The 25,436-nt window shown below is 37.7% G+C and overlaps 1 protein-coding gene across 2 annotated transcripts in view; it reads right to left on the bottom strand.

Moving 5' to 3' along the window:
• PRDM5 (PR/SET domain 5) overlaps window positions 1-25,436 on the bottom strand; it is a 198,074-nt gene that overhangs the window by 28,474 nt on the left and 144,164 nt on the right. For both annotated transcript variants that reach the window (XM_072755333.1, XM_072755334.1), the window contains one exon: window positions 17,936-18,021. In XM_072755333.1, the coding sequence (XP_072611434.1) occupies window positions 17,936-18,021 (86 nt within the window). The remainder of the gene's footprint in view (window positions 1-17,935; window positions 18,022-25,436) is intronic.

Genomic DNA, 25,436 nt, shown 5'->3' with positions numbered 1-25,436 from the left:
AAGGTGTATGTGTATATATGTGTGTGTGTATAAAATATGGTATAGTTGTGTAAAGATAGGTGAATACGATACGAATTCCATAGTATATTGTCCTATCAAGTGGTAGCATGTGATAATGACAAAACTTTGAGTTAAATAGACTTAATTCAAATTAATTCAATGTAATGCACATTGAGACTAGTCATAGGAAAACCACTAGGATTGTCCCCAGTGATGTTCTGAGTTTTGGCCCTGGGATCCAGCCTGCATCGGGCATGAACACTCTGGGATGTTTGAGACCTGGAATAAGTCCAAGCCTTAGAGCTGGGTGGCTACCCAGTCAGGGAACCACAAGGGGAGTCCTAAAGCTCAAGGAGGCTTTCAAGTGTCTGTTACTTTTTGGTAAGGCAGAAAGTACTATACACTCTGGAAAGATCACTGAAGAACCTTAGACCATCTGTTTTCTGCCATAAGAACCAGTCCTTGGACGAGTGGCTTCTGTCACTCGCAACTTTAGTCAACCACTAACCCTCTGAAGGGCTTCGGGTCCGATTACCAACCTCCAGGCTCTCTTGCTCATTTCTTCCACCTCATGATTTCTGAACACCAAATCTCAAATTAGTAATCTGTCCTATGCATCGGGTACAATCTACCATCAAGGCCACAAACATTCAGCATCATCAAAATCATTGTAAAGTAGACTTTAATGAGGCAAAAGAAAAGCTTTAGAAAAACAATACCTCTGAGAGGTCTTACAAGTACAGATAAATAACATTTCATGACAAAAATTCACTGAAAAATTGCTCTCAGTTTGGCTCCTATTATTTCTATCTACATGCTTAAACATATATTCATATAGGGAACAAGGCTGAAAAAAGTAGTATCTATTAGTATTTTATTTACATATTTATAAAATTATAAAATTTATAAAATTACATATTTATAAAATAAAATGTCTTTATGTTCATATATTTATAAAATTATAAGTATTACACATACAGTTATGTTTATTATATATATATTTGTTACACATAAATTATATATTATATAATTATATACTTATATCATATATTCTGACTCCATGCAATGATTATTTCAGAGAACACTTAGTTATACTAGTAGTATCCAAATATTCATAAAATGACTGTGTTATTCTTTAAGTGATTTCTGTTTTTGTGTTGTAAGCACATGACATCATAGAACTTGCTATACTCATTTCTTTTGTAGGATCTTTTATCTTTTAACTTTGCAGCAAAGAACACCCGGCCCACTTGCATATTCTGCTTAAGTGGCATTAGAGTCGTGGCACTTTTTCCTTTTTAGAGAGAGTGTATGTGTGCAGGGGCAGAGGGCAGGGAGAGAAGAGGGAATCTTAAGAGAGCTCCAAGCCCAGGGCAGAGCCCAATGACGGGTTCCATCTCATGACCCTGAGATCATGACCTGAGCTGAAACCAAGAGTTGGACGTTGAACCAACTGAACCACTCAGATGCTCCCATGGTATTAATTTTTTGATATTCACACTTAAATACTCTCTGGAAAGAACTGAAGTCACAAGAAAGGATAATATCCACATTACAGATTTCCTAAAATGAGTAGACTAACCAAATAGAAAATATTCACAACAAATATAATTTCACTGGAAAATACCCAAATCTGTGACCCCAAAAACGATAATTAACAATTGAGAACTGAAGTTGAGATGAGAACTGAAGGAAAAATGGGATTTTACAAACAGTCCATTTAAATATTCCTCAGGAAGTGTGGCTAAAGCCTGCCTAGCAGCTATGACTCTAGCACCCCAGAAGGAGGCGATTTCTTCTCTACTGAATCATGACTGATACAGAGTATAATGATTTAGTGTCAATCATAAAGAGAAGAAAAGAGATAGCCAGAGCCTGAATGTTTCTCAGGGAAAGCAGATTTTTACCTCAATGTAAGTATGGTTTGGGTCAGATTGTAATGATACACATATGTATATACATATATGTATATGTATAGGGAGCCATTAACTGCCTCATAGATTATAGTGGAAAATAAAGAAATCAAAGAGTAACACCTCTTTTATGGAGAAAAAGGGTACATCCATAACTATAACTTAAGCTGAAACCAAAATAAATGACCTCTCTCCTAAAGGCCCTTGCTTCTGCCATGAATTTAAGAATAAATTTCAGTCTATTATCTAGAATTACTGAAATCAAAACATTTAAAAAATATTCCCAACCTCCTTAAGTGAAGTATGGCTGAGAGGCCCAATCAGTCTCTCAAAACCATAATTCACTCAACCTGACCACTGGCCTTGATATCAACGTTATCCTGTGTCCTACTGGGAGTCAATCCTGGCCTAGATGTATATTCCTGGAAGAATATATCTAATATAGCCTAAAATAGTATACCTAAAATAGATCTTCAAAGATCTGAAAGGTTCCTACATTGAAAACACTGTTTTAATGTCCAATGATGGAGAGAAACTGTCAATGAGACATTCAGGTAAAATGTGACGAGTAAATCTGCCTACACTGAAATTGCACTTATTAAAATGGATTACAAGGAACATGAAACATCCCTTCCTGATGGCTTTCAAAATATTAACAGTATTTTACTGAAAATAGCTTAAAATGCAAGTAAAGGGAAAATGCCTGTAGAGGTCGTGCTGGTACTGTGGAATAGTTTTGGATGAGGCATGTCTTTGTGACAGTCATCTTGGAGTATTCTCCAGCAGGACACTTCACAGCATGGACCCTGGGGACCCTGAAATGGGGAAGGAGGAGAGGGCAGCAGTGGACTTAAAAGGAACCGAAGAGGAAGTTTTTGAACTGAATGAGAATTCGACACCAGTGTTCTTGGAGTATTTGTAAAAGGTGGGTAGGTAGGTAGGTAATCCTTTAAAACATTTTGATAACATATCTATTTAGTAATAAGGAATAAAGACTATAGTGAAAAAAAGTAATTTCCAATCTTTTTTTTTTTTTAAATTTCCAATCTTTTATGGTGCCCTCTAGTCATGGGACTGGACAAGTTACTTAACCTCTCTAAACCTTACTTCCCCCATTAGTAACATGAGGTTTTATACCTGGGTCATAAGATCTTGCTTATTGTCATCCTTGGCTCATAATAAAAATTCAATAAGAGTATTTTATATATTATATTAACCTGCTTTCTTCTATGTATTTTCTAATAGGCACATAAATAATGTAATTCAAAACTGAAAAAGGCACACAAATTATGAAGAAAGAACTGGGGTTATTTTATGTAGAAAGGAGTTATGCATGAACCTCAATAAGCATTGTTCTTGCAATTCATTAATGGAATCTTCATATAAATAGATTGTCCTTTATTTCAAGACTCCTATGATACTTTTGTAATTAAAGTACCTGAATAGACTGCAAGATGAATATAAAATTCTGTTCCAGAGAGAAAATAGTATAGAAAATGTATTACTTTTCTAAGAATAATGGTCCCATCTCTTTTAAAAATTAATTGTATATTGCCTATCTCAAAACAAAGAAAAATTCTCTTTATACATTTCACATGGATGTACTTTCCTTTAAATCCTGAAGTATATTATTAAAGTCTAAAGATAATATAGTGGTAGCAAAGCAGCAATCATCACTTGGCTGAAATGCTAAATATTTATAGAGTTTTATTTGAGCTAAATCTGCAAACTGCTGTACATATACTCTTTGTTGATACAGCATGTTATTTCAGAGTAGACATCTCTGAAATAACCACATTATTATCGCAAAGGGAGCTGCCCAACCTAGGCAGATGAAGTAGTTCTCTGATACCACTCTGATCCAGCCATTACAGGAACAAGTTTAACTAGATAGAGTAACCCTAAGACAATTATGTCAGGTTTCCACTGAGGATGCCACAGGGAATGAAGAGACAGTTGTGCCCTATATTTTGTTCTAACAGTAGTAATAGGAATAACTACAGCCTTAGCAATTGAGTTATAATTTTATTAGCCTTAATATGAATGACAGTTTTTGTGTAAAAATTGATAGAAAAAGATTGAAAAAATTTTAGTTTAGGGGATAGAATTGCTTGGAGTGAACACTTGTCTTTATTTCACAGTTTTGTATTTGTAAGCAGAAAACACATAGGATTCTTGCTTATCTTCTTCCCTCATTCTCTCACTGGGAAACAAAAGCCTGTGTTGACTTATTACTGCCTATGGAATCAATCGTATTTTCCTGTCTCAGCACAGAAATCTGCTGGTGGTCTTGTGGAACTTGCTTAGTCTCTCACCTTATGCTCCAGTTCTCTCCAACACACTCCACGGGCTCTACCAATGGGCTTCTCACTAACTCACAAAGCACAAGTTCATAACTTTACACACAGCACTCCGTTGATTTGACATGCCCTACCCCCAATTCTGCTCCTTTCCCTAGAAAACTCAATACTCCTGTTTTCTGACCCAATTCAAACTTCTTCAGTGAACTCTATCTGGTCTCCCTCAGGCAGTGAGCTGCTATATTTTCCATATTCCAACATTCCTGTCACACATTGATCCTCTCTCTCAAAGAAGATCTGCTTTAATAATGTGAGTGTCTGTCTCCCCTCTGGGTATGCAGAAAACTCCTGGGGGCTAAGAACAAGTCTTAGAAGTTGTGTCCCTTCAACATCAATGAAGATCCATTTCTATAGAAAAGTTATATAAGTACTAATAAGATGTAAAATTATGTTGTTAAAATATTAAATAGGTGAGATAAACGCTAAGGAAAAAAGAGAGAAAAGGAAAACTAGGGGTGCCTGGGTGGCTCAGTCGGTTAAGTGTCTGCCTTCAGCTCAGGTCATGATCCCAAGGTTTAGGGATTGAGCCCTGTATCAGGCTCCCCGCTCAGCAGAGAGCTCGCTTCTCCCTCTCTCTGCTCCCCTTGCTTGTGCCGTGCTCTGTCTCTGTCAAATAAATAAATAAAATCTTTTTTTTAAAGAAGGAAAACTAGGATATAAAACTGAAAAAAATGAATGAATATAGTACAATTAACGTATCAGTAAAGTATGTCCACAGCAGAGGTGGCAGAGAAGGCTGGATAGAAAGTGATGCCTGACCAGGAGCTTTAAGAAGCTAAAATCTCCACAGGGAGAAGAGGGAGGGAGGAGAGGATGAAAACAAAAGAGGCCTGAAAACAAGGATTATTTTATTTGTACCATCAAGACACACTGAAGCAGAAAAACACGGTGAACTTTGGGATAAAGACACATGGTCCAGACTGGCCAAAGCCCAGTGTGTGTGTGTGTGTGTGTGTGTGTGTGCTCAGAGAAAGAAGGGCTGAACTGGGGAGTGGCAGATGGTACAAACCGGAGGGCCCAGGCACCCTGAGCTACACTGTCTGGGTGCCAGTCTATAGGCAGCAAGAGCTACGCTGGGGTTGCTTCTGTTTATTTTGTTTTCTTTGGTAACTAAAACATATGATCAAATCTATCTTTATAAGTATTACTGTGGCAGCCATACATGGGATGGAATAGACCAGCATTTCTTAAACTGTGTTTTGTAGAACTCTAGTCCTGGTGAGATGCAGTAGAAGATACATACATGCCCCCACACACATTCACTTCCTCTCTCTCTCACTTACTCTGCTCAAATTATCTTGGCAAATGCTAGGTTAAACAAACAAGATATGTCTTTACTCCCGGGCTTTTCAGAACTTGTAATCTGCTTGTGGAGATCACAGAATTCCAAGAGGAAGATCGCACACAGGGCTACAACTTCCTCTCCCTCAGCTCTGATGCCATCTCTTTTTTCCTGGTTCTTCGGCCTCTTTGGCTGCCTCTTCTCAGTTTCTTTTTGGAGGATGTTCTGCTGTTCAACCATGTTCTTTTCTTCTATGGAGACTTCATGAATGAGCTTTCTACTCTCATGGACTAAACTCCCATGTTTTTCCTGACACCTTCGTTGGCCTGCACTCTTTCCCTAGAGGACGCATATGTGGGTTTACAGTACCCTGGAGATACTTCTGTCATGGTCCCTGCCATGCTCCATGTGATCATGAATGCTCTGTCCAGAATCTATAAGGGCTAGAACTTTTTCTTAACCCTCCCATAACACAAGTTGGCTCAATAAAGTTTAGTTGGCCAATGAGACTCAACATATGCTCTCCTAAGTCTTAGAGTTGCAGTTAGAAATGTACCACATTGGTCAAAGAATGTCTCATTAATCAGGAGTTCTCTATATATGCAACAAATATTTGAAGTCGTTGTCAAGCAAAGTTAAATAGAAACTGTCATGGAAACCTCTATGATAAGTTCTTTTCATTTTTAATTTTTAAGACTTTATGTGAGATTTTTTAGATAATTAAGAAAGGCCATTTGTCATCATAAGTATTTACAATTTACTACACAGGGATTTGATTTTATTCTCATCATTTAGGAAAACAGTAATATCAATCAGTTAACCAAACATTGCATAAATAATTTCTTCAAATGAAAATCTGTCTGAATTTTACATTACTTGTAAGCTCAAAGCTTCACTAATAACTCAGTCAAAATATCAACCCCGCTGTGGGAATAGTCCCAGACTGAACGTTATGTGACAGACGAAAAAATTTTTTAAAAAGGCACTTATATCTGTCTTCATGTACCCTGCTGGGGCAGGAAAGAGTTGCTCACTTAAAATGCTGAGAAGAACTTTCCTGTCAGGTCTGGAAGGAGGATAGGAAATGAGACCTTTTGATTTTAAGCACAGTTATTTTATTCCTTGCACTGAGCAGTGGGAAAAAGAAGAGAGACCAGATGGGTCCTAGGAAAAGGCCATTAGAAAAGGATTTGCTGTTTCTCCAGGGATGGTTAGCCTGTGAGTATTTTCTTAAAATACTCCCTATCCCTACCTAAAACTCCCTGGGGAGAATAATCAAAACTTTTTTTTTTTTTTTTTTTATTTATGGTAGTCACACAGAGAGAGAGAGAGAGAGAGAGAGAGAGAGAGGCAGAGACACAGGCAGAGGGAGAAGCAGGCTCCATGCACTGGGGAGCCTGATGTGGGATTCGATCCCGGGTCTCCAGGATCGCGCCCTGGGGGCCAAAGGCAGGCGCTAAACCGCTGCGCCACCCAGGGATCCCGAGAATAATCAAAACTTATTGGCAAGTTGAGATGAGTCTAAGGGATCACTGAATCAGAGAACAAAGAGATCTCTGAGATTTAAGAACAAAATAATTTGATAATCAGAGTGGGGCTGGTACTGGTCAGTAATCATCTAGAAACAAAGTGTTTAGCAGAATCCAACAAAGCCAAAATTCTGAGGCCACAGACCTTCTAGGACTTCTCAACGGTCCTCCTTGTCTGTCCCCTCTACTCACCCTGGAAGCCTTTTATTATTATTACTATCATTATTATTATTATATCCTCTATATATACTCCACGATCCATCACATTCTTGCTGACTAAGCAAGAATTACACTTCCTATCATAAACAGACAAACTTACTGAGGGTAGAGATAGTGGTCAAATTGTTTATTGCTGTATTCTCAGTTGTAGCACCCTATAGTCCTTCAACATCTGTTTGCTGAATAAATGTATGAATGAATTCATCTCTCTCTCTCTTTTTAAGATTTTATTTATTTATTCATGAACGACACAGAGAGAGGCAGAGATGTAGGCAGAGGGAGAAGTAGGCTACCTGTGGGGAGCCTGATGTGGGACTCGATCCTGGGACTCCAGGATCACACCCTGAACTGAAGGGAGATGCTTAACTGTTGAGCCACCCAGGCGTTCCTGAATTCATATATCTTATTTAGCTATAGATTCCTTGGTAAATTAATAGTTTACTTCTGATATAATTTTACTTCATTCATTCAAAAGTCTGATAACCACTAGGAGCCAGGCACACAGATGCTAAGGAAAAAGAGCTGTAAGAGTTCTGTCCAAGTGGAAGTCAAGGTCTAAACAAGAGAAACACATAAACAAATTATGACAGTAAGTTTGTTAAATTCAAAAACTGAGGTTTGTGTACTTTCCAGAGCTTCAGTCAGAAAGTGTCCTAATCAGGAAGAAAGTCCTAAACAGGGACTGTCCCTACTGTCTACTCACAATAATTACATTTGAGTGGAGGCTACCTATAATTGTGTTTGCCAGGCTACTAGCTCCAGAGGCAAGAAAGAGTTACACACCAGAGGCCCCCAAATAGGTAGCATTCCTGATCATAATACTGCCAGATAATTCAGCGTCAGACTCTTTGGCTGTCGTTTAGCTTTCTAAAAAGTATTGCAGAGAGAATATTATGATGGTGATGAGCCTGTTCACTTCAGCAGTCCCAATATCACACCAATTACAGGGCCTACTATTTAAAGGAAAGCTCTCATTAAAGTTTAGTATTACATAAGCAGATTTGCCACCAGACTTTGAATCCAAGAACTTAAGTAGTATGTAAGTATCATGAGAGCCTGAAAGGTTACACATTTCTTGATTTTTTGAATCCTCTTCAAGAACAGCATATGCTTTTATAAACAATTGTTAGTATTAATTTTAAACCATCTTTTTAAAAATTATATTTTCCCAATTACAAAATATAGTTCCCATTGCTAAATGATGGTATCATGATCCAACTGCTAACTTATGTTTAGGATCATAATTTTATCTGCTTACTTTAGCACTTTGTCCAGAAATGTCAACCACTTTAAAATGCAGAAGCATATTATGCAATTAAAATTGTACTTATTCAGCATGGTGCAATATTTAGCACTTGTTTCTGTTACCTACTTATGCATAATAAGTCATCCCCAAACCTAGTGACATAAAATAAGTAGTTCTTATCGTTTTGTGAATTGGGTTTGTGGATGGAATGTGGACTGACATGGTTTTGTGGGCTGACTGATTCGGAGACATTACTCCTCAGTTTCTCTTATAACTGCAGTCAGCTGGCTAGAGCTGAAGTCATTTGAAGGTTCAAATAGGCTAGGTGTCCAAAATGGCTTACTCACAGGGCTGGCAGTTGGTGTCAGCTGTAGTGTGGAGGGCCTGTCTGTGATGTCTCTACAGGATTTGTGGTCTTCACAGCACGATTCCAAGAGATGCAGGCAAAAGCTCCACAAATTCTTATAGCCTCTGAGCTCCTAGAATATTAACTCTGCTGCACGCTGTTAGTGGTCAAGCAAGCCACTGTGACCGGCCCAGACTCAAAGGAAGGGAAGTTAGACTTGCCCTGTGGATGTCTAGGCAAGAAGGGAAAAAACTGGTGGCAACCATCTTGAACACACCATTACCACATGAACATATATTGTGTTTTAGGTGAATGGTTCTAGGTTTGTTTGTTTGTTCCCAAAATACCAAATTAGGTATAGAAATGATGAATGATAATGTAAGTACCGTTAAAAGAAAGTCTGCAGAAAAATCACATCTTATGCCTGAGGACCACTTCAGTCCTTCACATTGATGTAATGCTACCTTTGTAACCCTAAATACAGTGAAACAGAATTTAACTCCACAAAAGACTTTTATCCATTTTCCTATAGATAATTTACCTACCCAATAAATTTGTCAAAAGTATGAAATCCAATTTATTTTAAGTTTTCATCTCTTACTATATTAGCCTAGAGAAATCCAGGGAACCAATCATCATATTCTAGAATGCCTGGACCAGAAGTCCTACTTTAAATCGGGAACATCATTTGATGTGCCAGAAAAGTACTCCTAACCAGGGAACAGAAAAGTTTCTTTGCTGATGATTCTAAGGGAGCTGCCTAGCTCATGAGCATAGTTGCACAGAAAATTTAAAAAAGGAGGCACTGGGTTGATAACCTCAAAAAGAATTCTCACAAAAAAAGAAAACGGGAAGAAGAGAGAAAATGATGCTGTCAGTCCCTGAAAGGGAAGTTATTTTTCAAATGGTCTGATTTTCCCTTTTACAAAGGAAAGGCAGCTCATCGTGATAGAATAAGAATGTCCAATTTCATGCAGGTGTATTTTCTAAGCCAAATAAAATACAACAGTATCTCAAAGCCATTTATCTTAAATGATTCATTTGTAAGGCATCTAAAATTCCCCAGGAAATATGCGTAGAAACAATCAAGGTTTACTAATTCCAATACCAAATTAAAGATGTTTTCAAATAGTGGCAATGGGCCATACCCTTTTGCCCCCACAAGCATAAAAGCTCATGAAATTAAGAAAAATACAAAATAAGAACCAATTTCATTGTTTTCTCTCAAGTCAGAATAAACATTTAAAAGTTATTAAATTTGTTCTTAATCTCTTTCTCTTTTCTAGATATAAAAACACTCTAAATCTAAATCTCTAAATCAACTAGCTCATCTTCCTGTCTCTGTGTGGAACACCACCATGTCCTGAAGTGTCCCTTCCAAGCATCCCAGGTTCACCTGGGACTCCTCCCTAGTCTTCACCACCTACATGCAGTACATGCTTAAACCTTTTCAATACTATTTCAGAAGTGTCTCTCATATATGTTCCTTTTTTTTTATTTTAGATTTTATTTATTTATTCATGATAGACACAGAGAGGGAGAGAGGCAGAGACACAGGCAGAGGGAGAAGCAGACTCCATGCAGGGAGCCCGACGTGGGACTCGATCCCGGGTCTCCAGGATCACGCCCTGGGCGCTTAAACCGCTGAGCCACCCAGGCTGCCCATATGTTCCTACTTTTAAGTCCAACGCCACCTGGTGTGGGCTCCTTGTCTAGTGCAGCTGGCTCCCGCCTCTGTCCTGCCTGGTCTCCCCAGTATGGCCTCCTTTCATTTGTACTCAAGGATATCTTCAGAGCAGTCTTTCTAAGAGGGAGCTAATCATGTCATCCCTCTACTCAAAACAAAACACATCACACAAACCAACATGCTTCCAGGATTCATATCAACTCCTCAGTCCCAACGTGTCACAACCGCTACCAGACTTCAACATGCATCCTCAGACTTAGTCGTGGTGGAGAGGCCCCACCCCATGGGATCTGTAGCAACTACCTCTTTCTCTTTGTCCTTGCAGTTACATCTGCCTAGCATGCCCTCCTCTATATTCCTCAAAGCTCAATTCAAATACCACCCTCTCTCTCTAGTATTTCCTGGAATGAATTTACTCACCCCCTTCCTGATTCAACAGGCTTGCTTCTGCATCTGTCTCTAGTTTTTTTTTTTTTTTTCAAATGAATGCCTCATAATGTGTTCATAAGGATCACAAGCCGGTTCTTACCCTTAAAAGACCCCTTTCTGTTCTCATCCAAGGTTATGAAAATCCTATGCAGTGTTCCTGTAGCTGAGGAAATTCTTCTTGCCTCTTTTTCCTCTTAGTCTCCACTTTTCACTCCGCCTTCAGTATCTCCTCCCGTAATGAATTAACTCTTCCCTTTCCTTCAACATCATGCTTACACTGCATCCACATGATGGGCCAGCTGGGCGCTCTGGTCAGATATTTTTGTATAGTTTTCAAATCGCGACATTGGTATACCACCCCCAAAGGCTCCAGATAAATTCAGCAGTGCCTGATGCCCAGGGGACTCTGAGGCATCCCACTCCAGTCTGGCCTTAGAGACACAGGGTTTCACTGCATGGTGTCAGAAGAAAGTGTGAAGGACGTATGTCTGTAAAGCCCACCCAAAACCTGAACTACCTGAGGACCCGGGACAGGAAGTTTCATGAAAGAAAATGAACAAAATATAAAACAACATAAAAGCCTGGGCAATCACTTGCATTTTCATATTTGTAAGAATACTTCTGGCTATTCCCACAAATAAGGCTGGAGAAACAGCTGTGATCTTGGATCTTGTGTAGACTAAATGGGTTTCCAAGTGGGGTTCAAAAGGCAGACTCTCTGAATTAACTTTCTAATTGGTCTAGGTGCTTTCCATTTTGAAAATCAAAAGTGATTAAGTAAGATGTGAAGCCTTCTGTAGTAAATAGTTACAAAAACAATTCCTTTTGAACCTAGTATTTACACAATGGATATTCATGACCATGTGCCCTATTTCAGTGTCAGTGTCTTGGCTCAAAGTGTGTAAGACAATAAAAACCTAAGGTCAAAAAAACCCCCAAAAAACCTAAGGCCCACAATTTCCAGATGATTTCTGTTCCTAAGTGTAATGTACTAACTTGGGCCTTGAGATACTACACATAAAGATATCTACTTCAGATATAATTGAGGGTGGCCAAGAAGACCTCTTATACAAAAGACTACAGAGATAAGGAGAGGAGGGTCTGCCAGAGTGCCTGGAGCATCTCCAAACTTAAAATCCCTGGGAAAATTAATACTTCTTTTTTGAGGTTGTTTCAGAAAGGCTTGGTTTGAAGCCACAGTGTCCAAACTAAGGAATTCCTCCCACTCATGTGCAAAAGAAGTCTTCCTCCCCACAAAAAGCTATCTTCTCCAACACCCAAGCAAAGAAAAGAGCCCATTAATAGGAAAGAGAGAAAGTAGATAAGGAGATATGAGAAATGGTTCATAATACATTGCCCTGTGGGAGGCCTGCCAAGCCCCGCCCTGAGGCAGACTGACCTCTCCACATTCTGGGAAACAGAACCCCTTTCTCCAAAACTAACAGGATGGTCTCAATCACATGGGCCTGTAAAAAGGATGCTTCCCTAACTAAATAGAGGTGTTAACTGGTCATGGAGTGTAAGATTTTCTGCTTCTACCAAGCAGAAATTAATCTAGAAACATTAAGTACAAGAAATTATCCCAACAAACCTAGACAGCTAAGGTAAATTAGTGCTTTTAAAATGTGAAAAAAAAAAAAAAAAAAAAACCAAAAAAACAAAAACCAAAAAACACAAAGAACACCACTCCCACCCTAAACAGATAAAAAAGAAAATGCTGGATAATCTACATCATTGTTTTGAACCTAAGGTCATGGGGTATTTTCCAGACAAGTAGGTGAATTGAATGCCACAGAGATGGAACATGAGAACTGTTTCCCCTTTGTCACAACACAGAGGATGAGGCGGGTGTCATCTAAGTGGGTAGGAAGAAAATAAGTAGAACTTTAAAGGATTCTTAAAGGTCCACTGTGGGCTATGGGGATGGTTCAGATTATAATCATGGGAACCCAAGTACATTGGCAATCTAACCATTCATAGCTTCTCTTCCATTGGCTCCACCAGGTGCCCTTGAGAAATATTAGGGGCAGGCTGAGAGGGCTGGAGAGTCCTGACAGTGATGTTGGTTGGAGGGCCTGATAAGGTTTCAAGGTGGAGAAGGAATACCAGAAGGAACTCATCTGTGTTCTGGTCCCCTCATGGATTGCAAGGCGGTGACCAGCACTGCCAGGGAATAAGCACACTGCCACAGACCCTTCTGACACAGAAAACAAATGCCTTCTGTCTCTGCCATATCTTGTATGTTATCTCTGTGAGGAAGCAAAAGCCATCAACTTGCTAAAAGAGATATAGGAACCCCTTGTAAACTCTGGTCCCAGGTAAAGGGCTCTGCCTCTGGGGAAGAACAGAAACTTGCCCATGCCCCATACCCTGCAATGACTCAAAGGAGAGGGGCTCTTGGACCTGCTTTTGCCCAAGGTCCACAATGATGTGTAGAAGAGGTCTGCTGCTGCCAGAAAAAGAATAGTCCACTCACTAATGCCCAAAACTCTCCACTGACACAAGGCCAGGTTCAGCCACCTGTCTTTCTAGACCTGTGCTGTAGAATTTTCTGTGATGATGGAAATTTTTCTAATTGTGCTATCCAATATAGGAGCCACAAGCTACATGCTCTATGAATCAGCCTTAATTTTAATGAAATTACAATTACTTGTAATTATAATTAATTACAATTACATTTTAAATAGCCACATGTAGCTTATGCCTAGGATATTGCAGCTCTAGACCTGAACTAATGCAGAGGCAAAAGTTGCTCACCACTGGATCAGAGTAGGAATGCTGAGAAAGCTCCATTTCAGAGGCCCAGGTATGTAGCACCTGCCTCACCCTATTGGCAGAGCAGGAGAGCCAAGAGAGCCCTCTGCCCCACTCACACCTCATGTTGAGTAACATGTACTAGCAGATTATAACCAGTAAAGGGGCAAAGGCAGAGAGACAGAGAGACAAACCTCTACCGTATGTAGCAAGGGTATACAGGGTCTGTTGGTAGCAGGGAATTACTGCAGAAAACCCCTGATCATCCAGACCTCCCAGTAAGAACGTGGAAATAGCAGCCTACCACTACAGGAGAAGCTTAAAGCCAATGATAACTATAGCAGCAACAAAACCCAAGAGTTGAACTATTGACTAGATTAGCTCAAGCCCTCACATTAATGGTTGGGCCAAAAAAGAGGTGCACCTATTTCCAGGTATAAATAATATTTCCCTTGATATCTACTATTCTTTTATACGCAGTAATAGGCATTGAATAAAGACATTGTGTGACACACAAAAAGCAATCCCCCTCCCACAAACCCATATCAGGAGACAGAATGGACAACATAACAAGATCAAAGGATGGCCCAGATATTTTAACATATTAATTATAGTTATTTTAAATGGGTAGTATCAATTTTAAATATTTAAAATAATTATAACTAATGTGTTAAAGAATCCAGTGAAAAGGTGGACAACATGCACAAACAAATGGATAATTTTAACAGAGACATGGAAGTGATTTTTTAAAAAGCCAAATGGAAATGCTAGAAATGAAAACCATGGTATCAAAGATGAGCTCCTTCAATAGGCAGACTGGGAACAACAGAGGAAAAATTCAGTAAAACTGAAAATATATGAATGGAAATTAGAAACACAGAGACAAGAAGAAAAACATTGTGATTAAAAATCAAAAGACAAACAAAGCAAAACAAAACCAGAAGAGAACTACCAAGAGCTATGGAACAACATCAAACAATGTAACACATGTACTTGACATCCCTTAAGAAAAAGAAGGAAAGAAAGGGACCAAAGAAGTAATTTTTTAAAAAGAGCTGAGGATTTTCCAAAATTTAGCTATTAATAACAAACTGTAGATACAAGCAGGATGGATACAAAGAAAAACACATCTAGCATAACTAAGTGTTGAAAACTAAAAATAAGGAGAATGTATAATATATTGAAGGAAATGGATAAAAGGAAATTAAGCCTTGGACTTAAGCCATGGCCTCTCCATAAAAGACCAACGACTGTTCAGCCTTTTAGTATAACATGGATTTTAGCAAAATTGTCTCCCACACTTGCAGCCCTTACTGGACCCCATAAACAATAACCAGAATGAAAGGATTTTGTGTTCCTTCGCTGAGGCATCCATGCAGTAACCACAGAATGCAAATCTGAGGGTGCAGGCAAGGCATGGCATTTTGTGCAGACTAACTCAAACTTCTCAAAGATGTAGCATGCTGAATAGTATAGTTTTTGTTGTTGCTGTAACAGAATTAAAATTCTTTTGAAATAGGACAAAGACACCTAGGATTAGAACTATCTAAATACTAAATGTAATGTGAATACAAAACTGAAACTGACATGCATCATGATCCAAATGTAGTGATATCTTTTTTGTATTTGGTCCTATAAAACCAAAGTAATAAAGGGAAAATATCCTGTTCCTTTGGAGTTCTCCACGAATCGTATGGGATTCGGCCTAAAATCCTGGGTGCTTCTAGTTGAGGTGCTGTAGAGTGTACCCTTAATCAAAAGCTGGGGTTTGTTTTCTTTCCCTGCAGTTAGTGCTTGAAAGCTGCTAAAAGGTACCACCTGTCCCTGGACACCTCGAGGCAGTTTCAGGAACCTTGAGTTAAGGCTCAAATATTCAAATGAACACAAGGCTTTTATATCTGGGATCATTACTGCAGTTCGTTTAGTTTAAAAATATACAAGAAAGTATTCAGTCAGTTAGAGTCAAAATATTTAAGTAAATAAAAGGCAAATGTGTGTGGTAGGTAAGGGGATTGATTCTGCAGCCCATCTGCTTGGGTTCCCACCTCAATTCTGCTCCTTGCCTGCTTACACCTCAATTTCTCATTTTTTTACAAAGAGATCATATGAATATCTACCTTACAGAGGCCTAAAAGGGTTTTTTAATTCATTACCAAGTTATGGGATATAAATTCTGTGAGGCTTCTTAAATAAATGCTTGTGAAAGCCCAGACTAGTACCTGGTATGGGATTAGTTGTCTTTGTATTTGTTACCACTATTTGTATCAGTCTCATGAATAAACTTTATATTAAGACAAAGTAAAACACTGATTAATTGAACTGGAAATATCATACTTTCTTTTATTTTTTTTAAAGACTTCATGTATTTATTCATGAGAGGCAGAGAGAGAGAGGCAGAGACACAGGCAGAGAGAGAAGCAGGCTCTATGCAGGGAGCCTGACATGGGACTCGATCCGGGGACTCCAGGATCATGCCCTGGGCCAAAGGCAGATGCCCAACTGCTGAGCCACCCAGGCATCCCGAAATATCACACTTTCTTGAGAGGACCCAGAAAGTATTTTTTCCTACAGTGATTTTCTTCTGTGGTATAATCATGTCTATCATCGGTAATCATGTGCGGTAACATATTAGGTTCCCATCGTGCCCAAATTTTGGTTAACATCACTAGTTTCGATGACAGGAACCAAGGTTCCTTTGCTTGCATGCTGGCATCTTTAAAACATATTATTAATGCCATTATGAAAACTGCACACATGTAAGATAACTTCCTAAGGTGAACTAAAACTAACTTAAATCTCTTTAATAATGTTCACTGTTGGGCAGCCCGGGTGGTTTAGCCCAGGGCGTGATCCTGGAGTCCCAGGATCAAGTCTCACGTCGGGCTCCTTGCATGGAGCCTCCTTCTCCCTCTGCCTGTGTCTCTGCCCCTCTCTCTCTGTGTGTCTCTCAAGAATAAATAAAATCTTTAAAAAAAAAAAAGTGCTCATTGTGAAATATATATTTAAGTCATATCATTACAAGTAGTCATCTTTGTCTAATCCTTTATAGTTTAAGTAATTTTATACTCAGTAAATATTCCAATTACTAATATTCATATAATATAAATATGGTGTTATAAACCAGAAGGAGAAACCTGCTATGGATTTGCTTTAATGAGTACAGAAGCTGTTTCTGTCCTCCACCAGAAGAACAAGAAGAGTTATTTTCTTCACAGGGCCTCCAAGGGTATCTTTTATGGCCTACAGAACTGAAGTGGAAGGCTAGAATATTATTATACTGGAAAAGGATATTATTATTATTATGTGTTTTCTCTAGTTTTTATTTTATAGCTAAGGTAAAAAGTGAAATCCAGGAAAGGCCTAAATTAGAATTACTCTTAAGGGATTAAGCATGTCTCTTAAAACCTGGAAAAATATGTCCTTAATGTCCAGACCATGAGCACCCTTAAAAGGCCAGACTGAAAAGGAACTGTGTGAAAAGATGGGTAAAGTAAAATCAAGAACTATTTAAAACATCCGATTTCCACGTGGCAAGTTCATATGAAGTATCTAATGTGCTCTAAACAGAAATAGTTAAGAAATGCAGCTGCATGGAGGGTGAACTGCTCATGGGTTTTTACATAGCAGGTGAGGCAGATGCTTGAGTATGGGAAAGCCGTATGTAAGTGAATGACGACAGTCCAGTGGAAGGCCATACCAGGCAGTACCTGTAAAGCAGTGACTTGTTTTTTCTTTTTTCTGCCCCTTCTAATAACTAACATTATTTTCAACATCTTTCTTGAAAATGTATTTCCTCATACACATTACTTAGTGGTCACACACCTCCATTCAAGAATGTTCCTCTCACCGGCAAATGCTCTGCAAGGCAGCGTCTTTTATACTTTTTAGTATTAAAATGTCACGATCTATTTATTTGGCAGTTTGCCATTTATAATTCCTAGTACTCCTAAGCACTTATTCATAAGTCAAAGAATTGGGATACTTTTGAGGTCTGGACTTTTATTTCTTTCATTGTTTTGTCTTAAAAAAAATGTATCCCCAAATATCCATCATAAATATAAACATGTAATTTTAGATACATCACTTTTATTTTTTCATGCCAATTAAATATGTTTTAAAAAACAAGTATAGTTTTATAATAAATATTAATGAGACAGAATATAATCTTACCCTGGTGTGAGTACGAATATGCATCTTCAGTCCATCATTTTTACTGAATCCTTTTTCACAGTAAGGGCATTGATAGGGACGCTCACCTGCAAAGGAAGTCTCCAAGTCAGAAAAAAAAGTAAAATAGCAAAGCAAGCCCTGCCATCACTCCCTCAACTCATATCTTAATCACCATGTATGCTCTTTGCACTGCCAGAAAGAGACTCCCTGCACAGCTGGGCTGACATACCATGAGCATTTCAGGGCAATGGACTGTGCCTTTCCCTCCTGCAGAGAGGGACTGAGCCCAGACAGCTTCCAGGATTGAAACGTTTGCCAGCAGCAAGCTTATTGCATATTCCTTTTAGTGTTCGAGCCCAAATTAAATCTTCAGATTTTAAGAATCTCTGAAAAGGAGTTTATATTAATCAATTCATTCTGTCACTGTGTTACTCATGATAGGGGTCTTTAATTGGTTTATTGATTCTTTGTTTTAAAAAGAAAGATTTCACAATCTGTCTTAGATGGGGTTATGAGTTTCAAAATAATTTCACAAATTGGTAAACGTTAAACAGAATCACTGGTAGTTTAATAACTGATCCATACTTACTGATATAACTGAGTACCTTGCATCTAGAGATCATTTTTTAAGAAAAGAGCCAAGCCAATATTGTTTACCCAACACATTAAAAAAAAAATTCTACTGTGAAATGACAAAAATGTGACAAAATTTAGTCTCCAGAAGGAATCTGAAGCTGCCCTGTAGTCAAAGCCTAATTATTTAGAAAAGCAAAATCACCATTCTTTATTCTCTCATTTAACAATGCACTTACAAGGCAGGATGCTAGACCCTGCAATCAAAGATGGATACACGAAAATGTTTGCCTTCAGAAAATGTAAAACTTCCTCTCTGGCTTTCCTGTCCCTCAGAGACAGGGCTTTTCCCAAGTATCACATGTTAGCCCTTTACTCCCTCATATCCCATTTGATTCTCTTTCTCCTTCAATCCAGGTATCACTCGAGTTATTCCAGAGAACTCCCCTATCAGGTCAATAATGAACTCGTTGCTCTAATGGTCCCTTTTAATCAGTCTTCCTTGGCCTGTCCCTAATCCCGGACACTCCTTCATGAGATGACAGGGACATTTTCAGGGGCCTTGCTCTGTCTATGAACTGTATGTTTTCAGCAGTAACATCGTGGGGGAGCAAATGCAGAGGAGGCCCCAGCAGAGCCACATTTCCCCAGCCTTTCCCAGGAAGGAGCACCCAGTACTCTTTCCTTGAATCAGGCACTGCGAAATGATGAAAACCACCCAAAAGGGAAAGAAAGAAAGAAAGAAAGAAAGAAAGAAAGAAAGAAAGAAAGAAAGAAAGAAAGAAAGAAAGAAAGAAACAATGGCAGTGCAAACAGAAACAAGACTCTTTAAAGAACTATCTGGACTTGCCAACTTCTGTGAGACAAAAATCAACCTCTGTACTAGGTAAGTGGATCCGGAATTTTTCACCTTATTATAATAACAACCTTAGAAAGGTGCATCTTCATTGTCAGAAAAATAAAGGCTTAGAGTCCAATTTATTTGAAAAACTATGAAAATATAATCATATTTTAACACTAAATTGATAATATGTATTTATCTCAATTCCAGATCTCTCTGTTGAAACCCAGTCTTGAGATAGCCATATGTCAACTAGGTATCTTCATTTGGATATCCCATAAACAACTCAAATACAGCATTCTGAATTCATGTCTTCAACTCCTGATCCTGTGTATCCTATATATCCTGTCCTGGTTAGTTATACCACACTCACCTAGTTACCAAATAAGAAACTTAGCCTCCAACATACTTCCTTTAACTCACTGCCCTCTTCATCCAGTCTTTAAGTCATATTGATTGCCCTTCTCTGATATTTCTAGAATTCTGCTCCTTGATGATGATGAAAATAATATTAATAGCAGTACCAGTAACAACAGCATTGACAGAAGAAGGAATAGTAACAACAACTGTCATTTATCAATTTCTTCACTATCTAACGTTTACCATGCATACCCCCCCCCCCTGGAAAAAATAAGAATACAGCAAAATGCTACTGCTGATGGTGGTACCTACTGCATCATTTAATTCCAGGTAATTTTTTATTTCCTTCTTCATAAAGCATGAAAAGTAATCTTTTAGATTTTCAGTTTGTTTTACTTTAGTGATGGATAATGAAGAATGCTAAACTGTTTATTTATTAACAGATCAATCAACAAATCAAACCTCTATAACAAATAAAGCATGATAAAATAGTAAAGTGGTTTACACTTCCAAAAAGTTATTTCAGAAATTTACTAGCAAGCCTACAAAATGTAGTTGTTCATCGCTAGACTCTTTGTATAGCTTTAGGTATCTTCTTGTTTTCCAAATACCAAAAGAATAGCCAGCAAACAAAAATCAAAGACTTGCAGCCATCTGGTAAATTATGTTAAGTCTAATGTAGTATACCAGGTTATTATTTTCTTTCATAATAGCTGAGGTGATTAAGCAGGGAAAGAGATATAGTTAAGGAATTTTAGAGAATGAAGCATAACAAATTCACTCCCTACCTTACCTAGTGTCATAATACAGAAATTTTCTCTATAGACATGAAAATGTTAACTTTTGTTAGAGGCATAGATTTTCTCCTTTTTTTAGAATCTGATTGTCCTGAATTTGAATAATACTTGTCCTCCTTCTAGTTATAACTCTGGGGAAGTTATTCAACCTCAATGAACCTCTGAAAAATGGGATAAATTGTATCTATCTCATAGGGACAGTGACCATATATTCAGGTTTGCCTAAGGCAGTCTCAGTTTATGCTAGTTATTCCAGAACAAAGATTAATAGTGCTCCCTTCACTTTCTCCAGTGTCCCAATTAGGACAATAAAAATACATGGTTAACTATTATGAATTGAACTACGCCCCACTCACTAATTCATATGTTGAAGTCCTAACCCTTCCAGTACCTCAAAATGTGTCTTTGGAAATGTTATTCGAGTAGTGTGGATCCCTCATCTAATGGGACTGGTATCCTTATAGAAGATGGATATGAGAGGACAGAGACACAGAGGGAGAATGCCATATAAAGAGCATAGTGATACTGCCACAAGGCAGAGAACCACCAGAAGCCAGGACCTAATACAGATTCTTCCCTAGTGCCTTCAGAGGGCATGTGGCCCTCTAGATATCCTGAACCCAGACTTCCAGCCTTCAGAACCGTGAGACAATATTGTTTAAGCTACTAAGTTTGTAGTACTTTGTGCAGAAGTCCTAGAAAACTAATACAGCCATCTGACTCATACTGTTGAAAATTATTATTTTCACTGATGTCTATTTCTCTGCCACCCAGGAGGCATATGTCAACTGTCCAGAAGAGAAACTGGCACCTCTAGAGGACTGAATTTCTGCCCCTTCCCTACTCCAACCCTGAGATCGATCCACTGATATGAGCTGGTATGTTTGGGAAACTTAAGTCCAACCCTACTCATTCATTCTACTTCCCAGAATATAACTGCAGTTTTAAAGGATGTCACTGGGTAAATGGCTTTGATAAATAAAATTCATTTGAAATCTACAGTGTGTGGTTTGCAAATCAGCCTACACTGTACATTAAACTGCTACCTTCTCTACCCATTTGGTTGGAGCATCTTTAGAGGAATCTGGCCCTGAAGATTCTGAGGACAAACCTATCTGTGGTCCCACACAACCTGAAGCTGAAGGTTATATGTGCAAGTCAACATGCTAATAACTATTAAAGTTATTTGCATAATTTTCATACCAAACGAAGCTGTTATTCTTAGCTTTTTTCACATTATGCATATGCACTTTCCTTCATTATTTCAAGTTATTTTGAGGAGTATGTCTCTAGGAAATATTTATGTCTACACATAAAATTATTCTGGAGCAAAGAGGAAACAATCTTCAATTTGAATTAACCTTGAAAATATAAATCTTTCTTTCCTACTTGAACACCACCAGTATATAGGTTCTGATGTACAATATGAGGCAAATCCAAGGAACTACTCTTTTTTTTAAGACTATTTATTTATTTATTTATGAAAGTGCATGAAGTGGGGATGAGCAGCAGAGGGAGAGGGAGAAAGAGAATCTCAGGCTGACTCTGTGCTGAGTGTGGAGCCCGAAATGGGGTTTGATCTCACGACTCTGAGATCATGACCTGAGCTGAAACCCAAGAGTCAGACGCTTAACCGAATGAACCACCCAGGTGTCCTAAGAACTACATTTTTTAATAACTCTGATTGATTTAGACACTGTCTTCATTTTGATTAGGCTAATTAAAACGTTCAAATTTTGACTAACATGAATATTAATTTAATAATTAGCTAAAAAGTATAGATAAAACCAATCTAAATGGAAATAATAGCTGAAACATATAGAAGCTTGTTCTATTCAGAATGCCTAATGTATATTAGCAATTTTAATTCTTGCACATTATGATTTAGATATTCTATCCCTAGTTACAAATGAGGAGAGTAAGCCACCACTGAAAGGATAAGTACTTTGCTCAAGATAACATAACTATTAAATGGTGGAATCAGAATTTTAACCCTTACTTCTTATGCCATTACACAAGTTAATAATACGGGTAGAATTTTGTGTAAATTAAGTTAGGCTTTCTAAAGTTATTGACAAAAACTCTGCTTCTTGCAATAGCAGTTAACATTAACCAGGTCTTTCTGGCTAGTAAATTCAAGCATTCTTTTACTTATCAAAACTCTCCAGAAAAAAAGTAGGGGGCAGGTTAGGAATGTGTGTTATGTCTCAAAGCAGGTCACAAGTGAATAAAACTACTAATGTAACATTAAGCTATGGATTGATAACTACCTATAGGTAACCACCTTGAATATTTAGAAGGTAAATACAATACTGGCAAATATCTATGAGATTTAACTACCAATAGTCACATTTAATGACCATAGTAGCACAAATAATTTTGACATGTAGATAATGGCAAAATAGTTTTTATTTAACTACAGAAAATAGATGAGTTCTTTCATTCACTTCTTTAAATTGTGTTCTAACACTAAGCATTAAAATCCATTTGTGTTTTCTTCAAACATATCAAGAAACAAACAGAAGCATTGATGGCAATTGTAGAAGGTTGATTTTTTTTAAAGGTTTTATTTATTCATGAGAGACACAGAGAGAGAGAGAGAGAGAGAGAGAGAGAGGCAGAGACATAGGCAGAGGGAGAAGCAGGCTCCATGAGACGAGCCTGACGAGGGTCTCGATCCCAGGCCTTCAGGATCACGCCCTGGGCGGAAGGCAAGCACTAAACCTCTGAGCCACTGGGGCTGCCCCTAGAAGGTTGATTTTAAGTTGATTTTCAAAAGTGCCACCAAGTAGATACTCCATGAAACTAATTTAGTCATACATTAAATATTTTTTGAGCACATAGTTACTGTCCCAGGCTTTGGGAATGCAGTTGCAAACAGATTCACAAAGTCATGGCCTTTTCAATTTAACTACCGTAGTGAGAAGGACAAGAAAAAGTAAAGAAAAACAAGATAATTTCAGATACTGATAAATTATATGAAGAAAATAAAAGAAGGAGATAGATTTAAGGAAGACCTCTGTGGGAGTGGGCCATAGACTGAGCTAAGGTTGTTACAAAAGGCAAAAGAAGTAAATGAATGCCAATGCCAATCCTTGATGCCAATTTCACATAATTGACGCACATGTTTATTTTTTTTAACTCTTCATATTTAATTAAAACTATTTAAGCTCCTGGGCTTGAAGTAAGTGCCTCCAAATTCTCACTGCTGGCACACCTGAGATGGAATTAGCTTCAAAGTATTTGAAATGTATAGGGAGGAGGGTGGAGGATGTTCAGAAAAGAGTTCCAAAAAATTGGAGATGGCCTTCTAGATGCAGCTAGTAGTAAGAGAGAGGACATCTGGATGCCACAGGGAACACCTTACAGAGTCTAGCCTGGTTCTCAAACAAGTTATTTGAGTCTTAAAGAGAAGATGATGCACTGTGACAACAACCACTTACTGGCAAAGATGGCTAAAAATAATTGGAAAAAATCCAATTCTAGTTTAATATATGCCATTAGAATTATAATTTATTGATGTTACCATTATTTAATGTAATATAATTTTAATTAAAGATATCAGAAAGAAGTCTAACCCTCACCAAAGGATTAACACACACATTATTCTTAATATTAAAAGAGAATCTTAAAAATGTGTGAAGGGAGTGCAGGTTAGCATGCATCTTCATGATAAAAGATCTTAAAGCCATAGCACCACTGACTATCCATCTATTGTCCCATAACCACCTCAACTTCCAACATTTTGATACAAATATTTCCTTAATATCTATGCTTATATAATCTGAAATTAACACAATAAAATCTTGCAAACCTTGATATTCTTATTAACCCCTGGATTTAACTTAAGGAATAAACTTGACCACTCTATAAAAGGGATCAAATTTTATTCCAAACTACTAAACACAACGAATGTAGCAAATTTAGCAATAATGATCATGATCAACCTTGAAAATTAAAAAATATTAAAATGGAAAATGGTTAAAATGATAAATTTTATGGTCTATGTATTTTACCAGAATTTGAAAAGAAATGGGCCTTATGCTTTGAAAGATTTTAAACAAGCAAAAGAGCTTAATTTATAATGTATACACTTAAGACATTTTGAGTAAAATTAAAAACAGATTATTTTCAGAAAACAGTTTAATAATTTTAACTTTTATTTTGTCAGCATATTTTTAAAGCCTATGAGATTTCAGAGAGTTCACATAATTTTCTGAAAAGATACATATACACAAAAAATGTAATTTAAGATGGAATAAAGTTAAACTCCCACTTTCAATGAATCCAAATTAAATAATATTTAGATAATTAAATTAAATAAGGTTTAAAGATTTTGAAGCCACAGTTTTACGTTTGACTTTGTCTTTGTTTCCAACAAAAATCAATTTTGGAGAGGGCAACTTTCAAATAACAAGCATACCTTGAAAGTGTATGTTTCATGAAAAATAAGATGGTTCCATGTGATTGAACTTTAAAATATAAGCTCTATATGGGAATTCTTTAGAACTTTAAATTTGTTTTCCACAAATATGGGACTGGCTTGTGTTGCTTTTGTGGACTAAGGAAATTGTTGTAAGACATCAAAGTAACACATTCTAAATAAAAATTAAACAAAAAATATAATTGTGCAAGTACCTCCCACTTTTCCAATTTCACCATTCCAATGCCCTCAATTTATGGAGCATCTAATAAACTAAAAGTACACCACAGAGAGAAGTGAAATGCTACCCTGACAGATGGGGTAGCTCAAGTTCATTCTTGGCACCTTTCTATGAATTGAAATACTTCTTTTTTTCCTGTAGCGAAAAGAGCCATGAAACCCCACTGACCTCACTGAACCCCACGTTGTTACTCTTGGAATGCTCCTATTAATCAAATCCTGCAAAATCTCACTTGATCTGAAGAAGTTAAGCCCAACGACACCCTC

This window comes from Vulpes vulpes, chromosome 4 (assembly GCF_048418805.1).
Source record: "Vulpes vulpes isolate BD-2025 chromosome 4, VulVul3, whole genome shotgun sequence".
NCBI lineage: Eukaryota > Metazoa > Chordata > Mammalia > Carnivora > Canidae > Vulpes > Vulpes vulpes.
This window is presented reverse-complemented; position numbering and strand designations above follow the sequence as displayed.